Consider the following 18529-nt stretch of genomic DNA (forward strand, 5'->3'; position numbering starts at 1 on the left):
GTGTTCACCAAGGAGGGAGCCTTGGATCGATACTGGAGAGGAGGTGTGAAGGCCGGTCATCTCCCCCTCCGGCATTTGTTTAATTTGGATCAATAGAGTGTGTGGTGGTGGGCTGACTCACTGCGGGGACAGAGAGTGTGCGTTTTTGGGCCGTTGTGTGCAGCTGCCCTGTTCTTCGTCCCTTGGAGGAGGAAGGAGGAAGAAGACTACTGATGCCTGTCTGGAGCCGAGTGGGCGAGTGAAGGCGGTGGTTTGAACCCAGTCTGCAGCTGCACACAGCAGATGCACCGCTAGCATGCACGAGGACACCCAAACACACACAATGCCACACACAGGTCCTGGCCACACAAACACGCACACACACACACACACACACACACACACACACACACACACACACACACACAAACACACAGGCTCTGGCCACACACACCCAAACACAAACAGGCCCTGGCCACATACACCATACACAAATCAACTCATACACACACATGCCCTTTTCGCAAACACGCACGCACGCACGCACGCACGCACGCACGCACGCACGCACGCACGCACACACACACAGTCATTGGCATTCCTTGCTTCCGTCCCTTCCCTATTAACCCACAATCACCATGGCAACGTCAACCCCATCCTCCCAGCCCCTGGGTGACCCTGGTGTGGGGTGCAGGGGGAGGAGAGGGGGAGACGGGGGAGGGTGTTCGGTTCATCAGGTGACATCGTTAGTTAGATTAGACTCAGGTAAACCCGGACGCGTGCCTGTGTGTGTTTGTGTGTGTGTGTGTGTGTGTGTGTGTGTGTGTGTGTGTGTGTGTGTGTGTGTGTGTGTGTGTGTGTGTGTGTGTGTGTGTGCACCAACCACACCGCGGTTGGGGTGCACACACGAAGGTGCAGAGAGACGGTAGACACAGGGTAGAAGTGACACTCACACGCTTGCTTTGTGTGAATATTTGCCTGACCTTTATTCATTGAGCTCAGACGCTTCAGCTCTAACCACTGTCATGCAAAGCCGGCCACAAGTCCCAGAGAGCAAGCTTTCATCCAACAAAACAATGTTATTCATAGGACATTAGGACATTGCTCTCACGTCAGATAAAATACATTAGATATCTGATCTTGCTTCGACATTTCTTCACAAATCAGTTTCAGCTAACTCACGTACAGACAAATGTTGCCATGCCCCACGCACGCACGCACGCACGCACGCACGCACGCACACACGCACGCACACACACACACACACACACACACAATGATTCATGTTCAATTCACTCTAATGCTCAATCGGATTTCAGAGAGCACTGACAACACCATCAGTGATTCGTGAACACACACAAACAAAAGCACATGCGGACAGAAATTAATTTAAGGTTTCAATTATGCAACTCAATCAGACCACTCCAGCCATTCACTAATAACACACAGAATAACAACGCCAACAAACTAACTTCAACATACAAAACTCAGCGCAACCAGGCCCATCACGACCCAAACATGACCGACTGTGCCTTGGAGGGACTTGCAGTCCGCCTTCCTTCCTACGATATCCCACCGCCACCCTAATCCCCAGCTCGGATTACACCCCCCCTCACCCGCACAGGAGGGCCTGGAGCTGAAGAAGACGATCCTCTCTGCTGGGGTGAGGGGTGTGAGTTACCAGCGAGCGCACAGAGAGAGTGAGACTGCTTATCATGCAGCCTCTCCATGAGTCACCACATCTCCCCCCACATCAGACCACACCAACGCAGCCCCACTGCAAAACCCTCCATGACTACTAATACCACCGCCGTTACTACTGTTGAGTCTGTCAGCGTTGGCCGTTTCAGGACATGAATCTGAATTCATCTACATTTATCAGCAGGGGCGGCAAGGTGGCAGTGCAGGCTGGCTGGTAACCGGAAGGTTGCTGGTTCGATCCCCGGCTCCTCCTCGCTGAGTGTCGAGGTGTCCCTGAGCGAGACGCCTCGCCCTGAGTGCTCCCGACAAGCTGGCTTTCGCCCTGCGTGGTCGACACCAACGTTGGTGTGTGAATGTGTGCGTGAATGGGTGGATGTTAGGCAATATTGTAAGGCGCTTTGCGTGGCCACTGGTTAGAAAAGCGCCGTATAAAAGCTGTCCCTTTATCGGCGACTCAGCAACACTGAATTCAGATCCATGTCGTTAGGTGGGAGGTTGAGGTCATCCTGCTCTAGGATGCCTAGAGGTTAGGCTGTGGACATTGGGGATTCGAAACCAAGGACCTTCTGGTTGGCGGTCACCCAGTAACTCCTATGCACACCATGCCTGCACCCGCGGCTACACCCCAGCCACAACTCTCTCCCTGTGAGGAATGAAAAGGTTTAGAGGGATGGCCATCACTGACGCCGGTGGGCCATGAGGTTTGCACGCCGTGCTGATCAACAGTCTGGTAACCGGGGACGACGGGGGGCAGGGAAGCTGAGGTCATGGTGTCTCCCGAGTCCCAGTCAGAGTTACCATGACGTTGAGGTCGGAGATTCTAAGCAGACGGTCGATGCTGACGGGACAGACGGCGCTAAGCAGAGCGGTTTTATCTAATCTGATCTGATGTTGGGGCTGGGCACCAGACGAGGCCCCGACCACTAATAAGTTAGCACAAATAAAAACACACGCTAACAAAGGTCTGGGGGCCATCGGGGAATACGAGGGTCACACCCTACAAAAGGGGAAGGGACGGCCACCTCAGGACCTCACCTCATTAATTAAATTAGGAGCCACCAGCACCATCTGTCATCCCACCCGACAACATGAGGGGATGACCTGGGGGGTGTCACCGCCAAATGTGTCCCATTAATTAACACAATGAGGCACTCAGCCTGATAAGGGGCCCCACACCTGCAGATAAACACGGGCCAGCCGTCCGTATGAGGTGCTAAATGGTGAACGGTAAATGGACTGCATTTATCAAGCGCTTTTCTAACCAGGGGCCGCTCAAAGCGCTTTACAATACTGCCAAACATTCACCCATTCATGCACACATTCACACACCGACGGCAGAGTCAACCACACAAGGCGACAGCCATCTCGGGGATCGAACTAGCAACCTTCCGGTTACCGGCCAACACGCTGTACCTCATGCCCGTGCTACGCCTGTTTGGGGCCCTCATTTCTCTCCCCCCGACTCCACACACACATAACATGACCCTTGACCCTCTTGATTCTATGCTCCACATCTCATTCTTCTGTTGAAGTAGGGGTCGCATGCAAATGTGTCCCCCTCCTGTCAAAAACAGTATAAAACTGATCCTTGGCTCTGGGTAGAGCTGTGACGGGCTAGCCAGTGTCTGAGGATCATCTAACCCGCTGACGAACCACCGTTTGGGATGAAGAGTGGATAGGGTTTGAAGATGGCTACAGCGCGGTAACTTTACAGGGCATCCTCTTATTTTCTGTGGTACGAGCACCATAACTTGTTATTGACATCACAGAAAATAAAATGTATGTCCCAATAAAGAATGAATAATGAATGTGTTCATTGTGATATAGCAATGATGATGATGACGGAAGAAGTAAAAAGCAATACATAGCAAAGATGCTTAATGCGTATTAATGGCGTCAGAATAGCAGGCCACCTTCAACAACAGGCCTGATACAGTTACATTATTCTAGTTAGCAGTTGGTCATGCTCGGCTCGCATCCCTCGCTCAGGGAAATGAGCTCCGTCTCTTTTGTTTAGCCGGTGAATAGACGAGACGGGCGGAGAAGGATCGCCGACGGCCGCTAATCAGAGAAGTGACGTCTTGTGTGACAAATGAGAAACAGTACACCGTCAGGTCACTGTCGTTGTGACGTCAGTGAATCACCTCAGCAGAGAGGTGTGTGTGTGTCTGGGTCGGGGAGGGGGGGGGGCAGCAACCACACAAACAAACAAACAAACAATCACAAGCACGTCGATTGTAACATTAATTTAACAGAATCTATTAATATATTAAGGACCACCCACACGGCTCCGGCACAGACAGTGGGAGCGAACACAACAAAGACAGCGGGAATCCCCTATACAGATACGCAGAGACCCGGTACCTCCACCCGGTAAATCACCGGGAGATGGAATATAATATATAATTTGGGGCTATAAGGGCTCTCCGCTCTCCGCTGCAGACACACCACATCATACCATATGCCGCTGCGTCGGGGCAAAACTTTAGAAGCACTGAGACGGCAGAGCGTGTTGGAGATCAATGATGTTGGAGGACATGTGATGCATGCCATCACGTCTCATTGATCAGTCGCTCTGAAGCTGATTGATGCATTTGGGCACTATAATACTACACATAATCGATAGTGCGCAAATAGGCCTAATACGTCAATACTGATGCACACTTCATCGTAGAGTTCACTTCATACGAGGATAATGCATATGCATTTTCTGTAATTATAAAGTTGAATGATCGAATCAGCAACTTGTCTCACAGAATCTGATATCTGTACATTTTGTAATAGGCTACGGCGGGTCGGGGTGAACAGACGACAGACTATATGCGCCTACTGTTGCTGATAATGAAATCAAGCATGGCTTACCCTCACGCAATGAGTATCCTGATTATTTTAAAGGTTCAGTGGGTGATCATCTTCTTCTTCTGAGCCGGCTCCGGGGCTCCTGCCTCCGTTAGGTACCGCGGACTGTTAGTGCTTCGCGGTGCTGAGGAGAGGGGCGGTGGGCCGTGGGATGGGGGATGGTCCCACGTGCAGCCCGGTGCTGAGGAGAGGGGCGGTGAGCTGTGGAATGGGGGATGGTCCTCCCTTAGCGCCGATCTGCGCTCTGTTCGGAAAGAGCGCCTTCAACAATAGGCTCACACTAATGAGACGCCACAGTCGAGAAAACCTCAATTATTTAAAACCGTTTTTTTTTAATTGTTTTTGTTTATCAATTTTAAAAACGTAATGTTAACAATCATTGTTTCGTCATCTTCAAGTATCGTATTTAAAAAATATATATTTATATTCATGTTAAAATAGGCTCGGCTCCAGGACGCTAGGGGGCGTTGTGTCTTCCTGCGCAGGTGCCTGAATAAACCTCCGCCGGTGACGCGGGTCTTTCCTTCCGGCTCCGGTCCCAAACCAAGTGCAAAGGTAAAGCGATACCCGGGATTACAATCCTAAAATATCTTTAACATCGTATATAATATGAAATTATACTTTCCACCGTGTGGCCTATTGTGTGTAACATGTACAAACCCGGTGGTATTTCCCGACTAAACACCCCGTACCGTCCGATATGATGTTATTACTTGGCGCGTATCCCCCGCTATACTGGCGGTGAAGCCGCTGTCCGTCTTACGTTTGATTTTCAATCTGTGTAAAGTCTACATGTGGTTGTGTTAACCTCCAACGCATCTCTATTAGTTAGCTGGTCATTTCTTTATTAAATCAAAACCTTGCTATCAGCTGAAGTGTTGCACTGGTATCCTACACGGCGATCAGGCTGGCGCGCTAGGAAGTGTAACGTGAACCAGGAGTAGCACGTAGCGGCGACGCTACGGTCCACTACTGGTATAGACCCTCTATAGCGTCGTCCTCCCTCTGTAACAGATGCTGATGCCCAAGAAGAATCGCATTGCGATCTATGAGCTCCTCTTCAAGGAGGGCGTCATGGTGGCCAAGAAAGACGTCCACCTGGCCAAGCACCCCGAGCTGACCGAGAAGAACGTCCCCAACCTCCATGTGATGAAGGCTATGCTGGTGAGTTTGGTCGCGATGTGTGGGTCCCTTTCTGAATGTATCGCATGGCTTTACTTGTATTGATGGATCTGATCGTCGCTGCAAGCTTCAATGTGTCCCTTAAACTGTAGAAAAAACGTAGCATGAATCATAGGAAGGGGGTTCGGCGACGTGCATTTGCCCATCTTCTTTCTGGCAACCTGTTTTTGGGCCATCACCAGTTTGCACCCCTGATTGTTGATGCGAGTTTTGCAGTTGCTCTTGAGGAATGTATATTGTGGACATAGGTTCTTCCTCACAGCATTTTTTCCAAAATGTTTGATGTTTAGGGGTTAAATTAGGCTTTTGTTCAACATTGGTCTCTATGTCAGCACTTGGATGCATGGTTGTGTGTTGGTGATTCTCCTAGTCTATCAGAAATTCACAAATAAAATCTGGTGATTTGATTTGGGGATGTTATATCAGCCAAGCGGCCATATTCCCTTTTCGGGAGGCACGCGTAACCCACGGAAATGTCCTTTCTGGGCGATGTTAAGACAGGTGTTACCTCAGCTATTTGTCACGGAAGAACAATTTGACCGAGTTTGTCCATGCAACCTTTCCACCAAGTGCTCCCTGTGGTGAACACATGCTGACTGAGCTTCCTCTCCTCAGTCCCTGAAGTCGTGCGGATACGTCAAGGAGCAGTTTGCCTGGCGCCACTTCTACTGGTACCTCACCAACGAGGGCATCCAGTACCTGAGAGACTTCCTCCACCTCCCCCCGGAGATCGTACCCGCAACCCTGCGTCGCCAGACTCGCCCCGACACCGCGAGGCCCAGGCCCAAGGGTACGTTCTCGTTGGCCCACGTATATACGCTGTCGTTTCACTGACACTTTATCCAAAGCAACTTTATGCTGAGGACATGCAAAGATCATGTGACTGATGGTCTACTGGCCGGGGATGTTCAACCGTTACATTTACATCCAGGGGGGCGTTAAGCATACGCTTTTATCCAAAGCAACTTACAATAAGTACATTTGTCAGGAGAAACAACTGTGCATCTATCGTTACAGTAAGGATTTTCATAGTGCCAAGCATTAACAATTGTTAGTTTCACCCATTCCCTGTGTACGTTACCACCTGCTGAAATGTACCGGGTTCAATAGCCCCAAGATCCTTAAGTCGACCTGTAGGCCTCAAAGAGCAAGGTTCCTAACCCCTCCTTCCTCCTTGATGACCTGTAACTTCAATTAACAAGGTAGATTTAGATAAAGAGGCCTGCTTAGTCAATGGTGAAAATGAATGAGAAAGTGGACACTTGCACATGATGGCTAATTTCTAAAACGAGTGAGTTGAATGCTAGTTAACTGTATTTGCTGTGAGCTAGTGAGAATCCTATTCCACACGATGCCATTGTCTGACACACATACGAGTTGGCATGTTTTTATTGTAGCTGGATTTACACTGGGGCCTCAGTCATTCATTCACTGTACGAATGCTGAGTAGGGCATTCCAGAGGGAATCCTCACCACACAGTATTACACCCACACATGTGAAAGGCCATTGATTAAGTGGTTTGAATGGCTGAACACTTAAGTTATAACATATTTCTATAGTTCTTCAAATGAAATTTAGCTTAAACTGGTGTAGCTTTTCCCCAGGCCAATACATATATGCTTAATGGGTATTAAGCATATATATTGGTTTTATATTGTAAACTAACTTGGGATGGTGCAACCCATCACACCCCAGGTAGCTTGAGCTGGACCTGATTTCAAATCAATTGTACTAGACACCCTTATTTCAGGGGGCTTATAATCCCAGACGTTTGTCTCGGTTGATTTAAACTGTCCTCATCTGCTTAGTCTCACGTTTGCCTTGCTGGGCGTCCATTCTCATGCTTGGGGGGTCAATGCTTACCGTTTGAATGCTTTTCAGGAATGGAGGGAGAGAGGCCAGCACGCCTCAACCGTGGAGAGGCTGACAGAGACAACTACAGACGTTCTGCTGCCCCCCGTACGTACAACCACCCCTGCTGCTCCCCGTATACCCAGCTGTACATGTAGCTCCTCCCATACTGTGCTTTGGTTTTTTGATCTTAATGTGATGTTGTGGCCCGAAGCATTGCTGGAGGGTTGGCAGCAGGTTCCAACCCCACAATGAATATCTATAAAATAATGGCCATTATATCTTTATAAGCAGACCTTTTTGACACCCTAGCATCAGCCCTTAAAATATCTCCCAGATTGGCCCAGTTTTCTCTTTGCGCCTAGGCAATGTAAAGTGCCACTGCCTGGCGGTAAAGCCATGCATATTCATGGTCCCAGAGGCACCGTGTGTGCCCATTAGCCTCCGTTAAATAAGGGCACTCGTGTTGTGTTTAACTGTGTTTAAAGTGTTCGTGTTTGTTGTTCACAGCTGGTGCTGACAAGAAGGCCGAGGCAGGAGCTGGAGCTGCAACAGAGTTCCAGTTCGTAAGTAACGTTTCTAGAGCCTGCCTCGGGTTCAATGTTTTCCCGGAGCATTCGCCGATCCCTTGAGTTTCCGTGTATTTATTGGGTTCTTTGTTTCTCTTCCAGAGAGGTGGATTCGGGCGTGGCCGAGGACAGCAGCAGCCTCCTCAGTAACCTGTTTTACTTTCTGTACAATAAAACGTCAAAAACACAACATGCTGGCTTCACTCGTTCTGTCCATGGGGGAGGGAGTGGTGTTTTGATGTGGGCCGTACTCTGGGATACTATCGGTTGCCTTTTTATAAGGCATCAAGTGTGAAGGCCAGAGTAATAAATGTTCTAATCCCCGTTTCAAAACCCATGATGCCGAAACTGGGATTATTAGTGTAATGAACAAATGTTAACTTGGAGCAGTTGTCCAATGGCATGGCTGACTATTTAAATGGGAAATTACATTGAGTACCGCTTGAAATTAATTTCAATAAGGTTCATTATTGCCTTGTTCCATAACCCCAGCATGTGGCACATGGAAGTAATTCAGCACCGAGCTATGGGGGTCTGTTGCATTATGTTTTGTTCAGGTGTGATGCTGAGGCAGCTTACACCAGCACCCATCATACTGGATCACTTTATAGAACCGTGTGAGGCTATATGCCACCAGGTGTGAGTCATAAGCCGTTACAGGCTGTTTCGAAAACTGCTTTCCTGTGTTAGTGATCACAAGGTGTGTCCTGGGTAGATCAGTCTGCCGGCCTACCCAGTGGACTTACGCAAACGTTGCTTATCTATCCATGATGCATCTTCATTTCCAACAGGAAAAGGCAGATTTTTTTTAAACGCTTGTAATGGCTGATGACTTATTTAACTATGCAGTTATATATTGGATATGCTTTACCTGATCTTTAGAAGATGCTATTTAAGTAATAGTCTCTGTGACCAGTGTTACATGATTGGACCAGTTGATCCCAGAATGAAAGCAGGTGTGTATGTGAAATACTGGTGTTTATTTGTTGGCACATGTATATTACAATCTTCAGTCTTATCACTGGTTTACTCCACAGAAAAAAGTCCAGTGATGCATACCTTGTAGAACAATTACACACACGTAACTTCAAGGCTGAGCTCCAACAGAACAAGTGCTTTGAGGGATTTGATTAGATTTTCGCAGCTTGCTTCGGGGTAGTAATTAAAGGAGAGGTAATGAGCGAAATCACTCGGTATCAAAACATCTATGCTGTATTTTCACTACACGAGTTTCCTTAAATTTACAATTTGTAGTACTCAATGTTGACGTTAGATGGCGCCAGCGGTTTGTAATTTTGCTGCTGCGTGACTGAGGGCGGGGGCACCATAGTACGATGTCCTCAGCCGTATCCTCCATTTCAAATATCAGAACAGAAAATGTTTCTTTTAATAAATCAGGAACTGGGAGAAAGAAGGAAGGGTTCTGACTAATATGGCATCATAACCCCTCCACCCCAAATAAAAAAACATGGGACACATTTACAATTTCATCAATGAGTTACAGAAGTAGTAAATGTCACTTGTTATTGGTGAAAAGCCCTCACATTCAGTTTGCTATTATAACAGTAATAAGTGTCAAGACCAACATCTAGTCAGGCTGGACGGAAGGCTTGAAGACCTCCGTCCCACTGCCACAGACGTAGGTTCACCTTACTACCACATAAAGGGAGGTTGAGCTGTTTGCAGGTAAACCAAAGACTTTGAACACCACACCTTGTCCGCTCAGCGATAAAAGTACCTCTAAAAGGTCAAAGATTCAAGATCATCAGTGAAAGGCATTTTCACAACCGAGATAAGAACTTCCTCTGCCTTTTCAAATACATTGATCGACCCGGATGGAATAATGAAGGGTCTTTAGCGCAGAGGTCCGGTAAGCAATTAGAAGATAACTATTCTGTCAGATTAAGATTCTCCCATTAACCATGAATTGGTGACCGAGCCGAAATAGCTTTGGAGCCACTAGCAGGTCGACCATGGTCGGGCTATATCTCATGCCGGCCAATGAGGATCAGGATATACATGACAGACAAGTGGTTAAGCCAATCAGATTACAGATTTGATAGGTCATATTCCTTGGCCGCTTTCTCCTCTTAAAAGGGAAATGAAATGCATTCATTTAGTTTTGTGTATTTGATTTAAATTTGGATACATACATCTACTTTGGTTTGGGTAATTCTCAAAAGGAGTTAATTTTTTCTTGTAATAAATACTCCTCCCTTCACCCCAGAAGCTTGCGACATTCCTTGTTCTTAAGCCAACTTTAATTTTGAAAAGGCCTCGCCTCAAACCTTATCGCCTCACCAACGTTGCTCCGAATAGAAAAGGTCAAGCCAACGTTTCGTGGAGCCCGACTGAAACACCATGTTGCACTCACAGACGTCTGTCTTTTTTAGTACTCGTCTTTGATCTATACAGAAATTAACAATTTACAGTAAAAACGTCTTGCATGCTATCTACAACGCCTTCAGGTTCACAGTATTGTGCCGGCCGCGGCCGACGACACAGGCCGGCATTAAGAGAAGTCAGCCGGACATGAGAGAGAGAGCGCGAGGGAAAACAAAAACAAACTATCATCCAAAAAGCATTTTACATGTTAAAAACAAAAAAAGGTCTCAAACTGTACACATCGCTGCCCGTTCTGCATCTCAACAAAGACAGCGCCTTAACATCACTTTCCATTCTCAAGCAGGTGTTTAGTCTTTTTTTTTTTCCTCCTTTTCTTTTTTTTAAAGGATGCAGATTAAATACTTCATGATGAAAAAAAAACAAAAACAGACCATAAAAGTGCCCACAAAAAAACATTTAAAAACCACCGGATCTAAGAGTGCCGCGAGGGGGCACAGTGAATGTAAACAATCGCTACTAACCAAACTGAATGGGAAGAGTATAATTAGTGGAAAACAACAAGGGCAAGACGACAAAGTGATATGTGCTGAATTTAGAACTGATAAACCCATGGTGTCTGTGTGCCGCAGGCAGCCTAATCATACGGAACAAGTCTACCTCACTTCCAGGACTGAACCAACATCCCCTGAAAGGGGGGGGGGGGTGTGAGAAGGCCCCTCTTTGCCCAAGTGTGACCTTAAGGAGCATGGGCAGTCCGTTTCAAAATAGACCCCTTAGTGACCTCGCAAATGGAAGTCATCCAGCTGCGTGGTGATTGGCTCACGCTACAGTCGACCTGGACGGACCCTCCCACTTGGGATGTCACTGAAGGGGGGGGGTTAAAACGGTATGTCGGTGGGTGCCCCACCTGGGGTTAAATAAACAGGGTGCTCTCCAAAGAGAATGGCATTGCTGAAAGAAGGGTGGTGTTACATTCACCCCCTGGCTGCCCTCTCCGTGTACACAGGGGTACAGTATTCTAGGGTGAACCTGTAGTGACTGGCTGGTGTTCCCCACCAGATGTGGAGAAACGTACTTGACACAATCAAAAATTGAATTAAAAAAAAATATCGGGAGCTTGCAAGGGGGCCCAAATCCTTCTGGTTTGAGAGACAGAGAAATATGAAATGAAATGAAGGAGATTAATCAAAAACACAGAGAGAGAGAGGGAGAGAGAGACGAAACAAAAGAAGCGCTCAAGCAATCCCTGCCTCGCAACACGCATCCAAACACAACACGCTTTGTATCATGAAAAAGAAGGGCCACCATTTTACTACCAGGTCCGAGACAATTCAAAACCGACCCTGTCGATTTGTGACCGGCCTATCAGGCGTCCTCTGAGAGGACACGCCCACTGGTGATATCACTTTGGGTCTTTTTCCTTAAGCTCCCTTGCTGTGCCAACTGAATTCAGCATTCAGCTCCACCAGCCAGGTAGCGTTTAGAGCCAAGATGGCTGCTGGCTATTAAAGGCCCAGGGGGAGGACTCGCGCGAGGGCCATCAACATCGGGGGCCCCTCGAGGGAGGGGAGGGGACAGCACACCCATGCGCACATTCAGCCACGGGAAGAGGTGAAGAGCGAGGCCGAGAGGAGCCGGCGGTCACCAGAAGCCTCCAGCGTAAGCACTACGGACACGACGGTCACATCACGACAGTGAGAAGAAGTAGTTCTTGCATTCGATAAATCACCGCGCTAAGGGTGCCTTAGGGGAGAGAAGGAAGGAAGGAGTTTAGGAGGAACCTCATGCAGTCGTCAGTGAAAAGAAGAAAATATAAAACTAGGTCACGAGGGTTGAGGGTGTGGGAGGGAGTGGGGGTTCAGTTAAAGAAAACATTACTTCTTCATTTTTAATTTGTCTTTTTTTTTTTTTTTTTGCTTCTCCTCAGAATAGTCACCCCCGGTGTGATCAAGTCTGTGCCAAAGCACTGGCACAAAAAGAGTTGGCAAGGCAAACTATGTTATTCAGATACAAAACAAGAGCGACCAAAGAAAGAAAGAGAAAGAGAGGAGGAGGAGGAGGAGGAGGAGGAGGAGGAGGAGGAGGAGGATTCTAAGTAAGAGCGCAGGTGGCGACGGCCCGACAGAAACGAGCCCTGGGGGGGGGGGGGGGGTGGAAAGGGGGGGGGGGGGGGGGGGGGGGGGGGAGGGAGAGGCGCTGCAGGCCGGGCTCACAGTTATCTAATCCCCGACACGGAGCTCTGACTCAGGCTGTAGCCGGGGGACAGCTCGCCGCTGATGCTGCCCACCAGTGGGGAGCCGTTGCTGGTCAGGCAGCCGTCGCGCAGGGCCTGGAAGTAGGTGGCCTGCACGGGCTTGTGGCGGCGCAGCACGCGCATGGCCTCGTCCACGGCGAACCATTCCCTCTTCCTCCCTGTGGACGTAGACGAACAGGCCGCTGTTGTTTTTGTTGAGCAGCAACAACAACACAGCAGGCGCGACGGTAGACATTAGAAGACAGCGGGAACAACACAACACAGAACACCCTGAGGGACGCACACCGCAGGGCATACACTCAAATCCCCCCAATCTGCCTCAATAATAACACTACAAATTATAATAATAATAATAATAATAATAACGAGATATGCTTGTTCAAAGTCATTTTTGGACTATTGCTATATATTGCCTTGGCCCAATCTGAGTCATTTTCCTTCTCTGTTTATATTTAGTTGGCCTCTGCAGCTCCAAAAAAGCGACAAAGCAGTTTTTTTTTTGTCGGTCAATCCGGCAGAATAATAATGCTACTAATTAAACTAACGATTAGAATAGGTTGCCTCTCGCTTTGTGCTTGGGCTCCCTAATGATGATGTCTGTGTGAGGAGGGAGAATTAGGGGCCTGCGGAGTGTGGATCACGTGACTGTGGACGGGGAGAACTTTGAACGCATGACGCTGGTGTTTTTGGTGAAGGCATGAAAAACAAAACGGAGGCTTTACCAATGTTGACCGAGTCCTCCCAGGCGTCCAACAGCTCCGTGACCACCAGCACGTACACGTAGGTCCTGTGCTTCCTCTCGCGGTTCTGCGGGGGGGGGGGGGGGGGAGAGAGGCGCGAGAAAGAGAGCAGTCACCTCGGGTGAGTTTCAAATTAAAAGCGATAAGGAACAGTCTATGGAAAGACTGAAACAGAGCGTCACTCACCTCAAACACGCCGACCAGCCGACCCAGAGTGCCCTTGACGCCCGCCTGAGGAGAGGGGAAACAGTAAAGCAAACACAACGCCAGGTCAACGACACCAGAGTCAACACCCCGGCGTCAGAAAGGAAGCACTCCGCGGCCGGGCCGGTATGGTGGGAGGGGGCGGGCCCCAGTAAACACGGCGGCCGCATCGACTCAGGTCTCATTGGTATCCATGGTAATGAGGCTGAACAGATTTATCGGACAAACTGCGCTTTACCTCACAGGATACGAACAGGGGGAGGGGTTGAGGTCTGTACGGCTGATCCACCACGAGCGCCCTCGACAACAGACGGAAACACACTCGCGGTCGGACAACAATGGCTCGACATTAACCAACCCTGCTCTCCCCGCAGTGGCTGCTCTGGAGACTCCACTTTGTTAAGGGCACAACCTATTTTGAAAAGGCGGAACGCTGCGATATTTCACACATACGAGTATAGACAAACACCCAGGGGACGCCGTGCGGCCCCGCAGAGGTGGGCCGGTCGAGGGGCCGCAGCGAGGCGCCGACGCAGGTCGCTGCCCCTTCTCCCTCGCTCCTTCAGGTTCCAGTTTCAGTCTATAAATAAGTGTCGACTGTACATGCTTCACCCCAGCTCCATCCCCCCCCTCCCTCCTCCCCGGGCCTCTTACAGGACATAAGGACAGGAGGAGGAGGAGGAGGAGGTGGAGGAGGAAGAAGAACCCCAACCCTGCAGTGCCAGCCGTTAGGTAACAGGATCAAATCCCCCCTCCTTCATAAAGGTCTCTCAGTGTAGGACCAGAAAAGGGCTTCATACCCATTAGCCAATCAGGCGGGCAGCATCTCGAAAGAGGATGTCAAAAGTTGAGGGTGCGGTAGAAAGCTTTGCACAACGCACACTGGTGTCCTCATCATGTGAGAAGAGCCACCACGGGGATGTGATGAGGGCCGTGACTAGACGACAGCTGCACAGACACACACACACACACACACACACACACACACACACACACACACACACACACACACACACACACACACACACACACACACACACACACACACACACACACACACACACACACAGGAAACCTCAGCGACCTTTGACCCGCTCTCGGCTCATTCGACAGTTCCACAACACCCTTGGCGTGACTCCAAACCAGCCGGCGCACAAGGTGATAGCACTCACTTCCCTGACGAGAGAGAGAGAACCAAAAAACGCGAAGCACAGGCCAGATAAAGGCCTTTCCCCCGCTAAACGACCGCCCAATGAGAAGCTTACGACACCGTGCCTGGCGGAGAGGTGGTGTGTGTGTGAGAGGGAAGTAAAACCACGGCTGTGAAAGGCTTATGGTTAGACGCTGAAGCTCTTTCAGCGCTTTGAACAAAAACTGGTGGAGATGGATGTGGCGCCTCTATAGACTTAAAGCCCAGTGGAAAACGTGTTGGCAAGGACCGCAGGGGCCACCGAACGGCCAGGGGGGCGAGGGACTGCCAGGATAAGAGATGATATCAGCATCCATCAGAGAGAGAGCGAGCGAGAGAGAGAGAGACTTCATAAAGGTCAGCGATCCAGAGAGGCCATCGTACGGGCCGCTGCAGGTCACACACTCTCTCCTGGCCCGGTGGCCAATCTGTTCAGATCCGAGACACTTCCTCCCTGATCCCCACCCCGGTTACCCCTTTATACGGGGGTTCTACCCGCCCCCACGGTGGGGGGGAGGGGGGATTTAAAGGATGGACCCGGACATTAGTTCCAGAAGAGCGCGGCTATTGTTTGGACCACGCCATTTTGGAATCCACGCTCGTAAATCTAGCCCCCCTTTTCTGTTTTGTTTTCAAAATCTTCCAGACTTTCCATTAAGAACAACACCTTAGCTAAAATCATAAGCTGGCAGAACACTAGATGAAATTGATAATGAAATGAAGAAGCAATTTATAATGAAGACACCTGCAAGGAACTCTAATGAGGCATTAGTGGATGAATTCTGAGTACGGGACAAGCTCAAAGCCACAAAGTATAGGTAGAAGGACTGACTCTTTTGTCTGATCCCTTTCCTGTCGGTTAACTGGTAGGCCCAGATATCACCAAACATGTTATTACTATGATTACACCTATCAGCAGTGTATTTTCCTAATCTGACACAAACTACCAGTAGGGGACCAGGGATGTGTCAACTCTCCAAACCCTGCATATATACATCCATCAAGGCTCTAATACCATGCTTTTACACTAATACACAACACAACAAACACAAGGAGGGGCAATCAATCCAACGATAAATAAATACATATTTAGCCACATTCAACATAACTATTCCCTGATGCCTTGACCAGCGTTATGGGGCTTAGCAGTGGCGCTATGGCTTGCCTGGCGTTCAATCTCAGCCTGACCTCCACAGCCAACATCCACCGCACTTTGTAACACGATGCGGCCATGCAGCTTAGATGTTGCTAGGCTCTCCTTCCATGCAAACACGATGACTGCACTGACAGAACAGGTTCTCACTGTGGGGGGGAGGCTCATCATGTGTTAAACACAGATCTAGTTTTGACAACAACATTAGGCTAATGCAGCCGACTGCTTTGATGATTGAGTCAAACTGATGAAGACCAAGAACACTTGCCCTTTGGGACGTTAAAGTATATATCACTATATCACTTTAAAAAACAGGAATAAATAATTAACCAGTATGACATTTGTGACGAAGAAATAGTCATCCAGTGCATCGAATCGGAAGTATTTCACAAAAGACAGTTACAGTGTAGACCTTTCAACCAACCGAAAAGGTGCCTTAATGAGGTAATAAATAAAAAAAGGAACCGACCTCTTCACACACTTCTCTGGCGGCCGCAACGCTGGGCTCCTCCTCCGGCTCCATCCCCCCTCCGGGGACGATCCACTTATCGGGGTGCCGACTGCTGCTCACCAGCAGCACCTTGGAGCATAACAAACAGAGACGCTCAGATACTGAGACTCTCCCGGCCACGTCGCTGTGCATGCAACAACCACACACACACACACACACACACACACACACACAAATCAGCCCTGAAAGAGGCAGACTACTGTTTGAATAACTAGGGGGTTTGGCAATCCTTAGAGAATCCACTGATCACTCAGACGTGGTTTTATTTGACAGCTGGAAGGTTTTCCTAAGAGGGCAACACGTTTGTGTAGGTGAAATGGGTAGTTATTGTGTCTCTTACGGGATTTAATCTGGACCCTAGCCAAGAGACCGCATGTTTAGTATGTTTGAGGTTGAATCAACCAGAAACATGGAGTGAATCAACACACTGTCCACCTCCAGCTAGTACTACTAGAGCCAGATTGCTAATGCCAAATAGCTCACAGGCCAATATTAGCTCTGACGTTGTCTTTATCCATCTATAAAATATTTATGTATATAATATCATAAAGATACACACATATTCGTCCTGTATATGTATACACACAAACATAAGCGTTTAACGTTTAATAAAGTCACTAAGAGGGGAAATAACGGTACGTAGAGACGATGGTCTGTTATAAGGAAGCCCTGCCAGCAGCAGCACTGTGATGACTGGGAGGGCTAGCTAGCGTTAGCATTTAGCCTAGCTAGCGTTAGCATGTAGCCTCTGGTTGACAGGCGGATCAGTTTGCCCAATGAGTCGGTTAGCATTGGGCTGGGCTACAGTAGCTTACATAACCCATGGCTCACTGGGGGATAAACTGAAACATACTCTTACGAAACCTACATTGTCAAACACACAGCGTCACAGCCGACCTGGTCCGCGAGGCACAAAGCAAAAATTGTGGGGGGAATTTAGATTTTTCTGTGGAAGGAAGCTAAGGTCGGCTAGGCGGGCCTGCTAGCTCATCATGTAGCATCCACGGACTCACCTCCTCCTCGGAGCAGCTCCTGAAGCACAGGCAGGCAGCCCGCTTCTTGTAACCGTCGCCGTCGTACGTCCGGGTTTGGTTTGACTTTACCTTCATCATTTCAGGGGTAGAAGTTAGAAAGAGTCGCGAGTTGAACCCGGTTAGAAAGCTGTGGATGTGAGACGCAAAGTCCTCCGCTGGGGAACCTCGGCGTTTTTCCTTAAAAGAAATAACTTCTCCTTCGCTTCATTTTCACAAACCTCGGCGCGTCTACGGCACGGTCGCCATTACGAGGAGCCGCTACGACCGCTGCGTAGCGGAGCCTTTAATGGCAAAGGCAGCGTAAGGAAGTTGCGCAGTCGGATTTGAAGAATTGAGCCATCGCCTGGTCAAACAACGCAATGCCATACTTACATACAGACATGCTCCAGTTGATATTAACTTACACATTACTTTGGTCTATATCATTCCAAGGATCGTTATTGTTATGATTTGTATCGAAAGACATTTAGGTAACGGAAGTTAGATTGCTATGGGTTAATAGGATAGTATTGTTTGATGGTTTAGAAAGTTTAATTGGTTTGAGCACCGATTCAGCACCTCAGGTAATGGACAGCGCCCTTATCTATAGATGGTCCCGTACAAAGGGGGCCAATTAAGAACTGGATTAACATCACATTGGGTTTAAATATTTATTGTTCACTCAGAAAAAGGTAAATGTACAAAGAAAAACAACTGTATCGAGTAATCAATAAAATGGTTGTGTAATGTAATAATCTTGTTAATTGTTTATTTTCGAGATCTTCATGGATAGAAATATAGATTTGACCCAAACATTTCTGACTAAATGTTTAAAGATGATAGGGTGCGTTGAAATTATGCTATTATTTCAACTTTGTATATAAAATACTCTTTACAAGGACAATTATCAATAACGCAATGATTTTACTTGTTTGTTTTAGCGCTCAATCTAATTAATTGTAATACTTGAATGTGAT

At 48.3% G+C, this 18529-nt stretch overlaps 2 protein-coding genes across 3 annotated transcripts; one reads left to right on the top strand and one right to left on the bottom strand.

Annotated features, from left to right (window-relative positions):
* Nucleotides 1-5032: 5032 nt before the first annotated feature.
* rps10 (ribosomal protein S10) lies at nt 5033-8332 on the top strand. The gene is made up of 6 exons (XM_079747858.1): nt 5033-5094; nt 5554-5703; nt 6337-6511; nt 7604-7681; nt 8084-8139; nt 8245-8332. Exons 2-6 carry the CDS (start codon nt 5554-5556, stop codon nt 8290-8292), a joined length of 507 nt encoding a protein of 168 aa, XP_079603984.1. The 5' UTR covers nt 5033-5094; the 3' UTR covers nt 8293-8332.
* Nucleotides 8333-12676: 4344 nt separating this feature from the next.
* Nucleotides 12677-17819, bottom strand: nudt3b (nudix (nucleoside diphosphate linked moiety X)-type motif 3b). 2 transcript variants are annotated; one of them, XM_079747857.1, is made up of 5 exons: nt 17553-17819; nt 16498-16608; nt 13669-13713; nt 13465-13549; nt 12677-12900 (listed from the first exon to the last, which is right to left on the bottom strand). In XM_079747857.1, the coding sequence occupies exons 1-5, from the start codon at nt 17649-17651 to the stop codon at nt 12704-12706; spliced, it is 537 nt and encodes a 178-aa protein (XP_079603983.1). In that variant the 5' UTR covers nt 17652-17819; the 3' UTR covers nt 12677-12703. The 2 variants fall into 2 exon arrangements, with proteins under 2 accessions (XP_079603983.1, XP_079603982.1); XM_079747856.1 differs by having other exon boundaries at nt 12677-12924.
* Between the last annotated feature and the right edge of the window lie 710 nt (nt 17820-18529).

The sequence above is a fragment of the Pollachius pollachius genome, assembly GCF_949987615.1.
Source record: "Pollachius pollachius genome assembly, chromosome: 12".
NCBI classification, from domain to species: Eukaryota; Metazoa; Chordata; class Actinopteri; order Gadiformes; family Gadidae; genus Pollachius; species Pollachius pollachius.

Excerpts from the sequence above, each read along its gene's own strand:
- rps10 (XM_079747858.1), top strand. The coding sequence starts at position 5,554 with ATGCTGATGCCCAAGAAGAATCGCATTGCGATCTATGAGCTCCTCTTC. Across the intron at positions 5,704-6,336 it reads ATGTGATGAAGGCTATGCTG|TCCCTGAAGTCGTGCGGATA; the intron begins GTGAGTTTGGTC and ends TCCTCTCCTCAG. Across the intron at positions 7,682-8,083 it reads CAGACGTTCTGCTGCCCCCC|CTGGTGCTGACAAGAAGGCC; the intron begins GTACGTACAACC and ends TGTTGTTCACAG.
- nudt3b (XM_079747856.1), bottom strand. The coding sequence starts at position 17,651 with ATGATGAAGGTAAAGTCAAACCAAACCCGGACGTACGACGGCGACGGT. Across the intron at positions 13,550-13,668 it reads GGCTGGTCGGCGTGTTTGAG|AACCGCGAGAGGAAGCACAG; the intron begins GTGAGTGACGCT and ends CCCCCCCCGCAG. Across the intron at positions 12,925-13,464 it reads GGAGGACTCGGTCAACATTG|CGGCCTGTTCGTCTACGTCC; the intron begins GTAAAGCCTCCG and ends CAAAAACAACAG.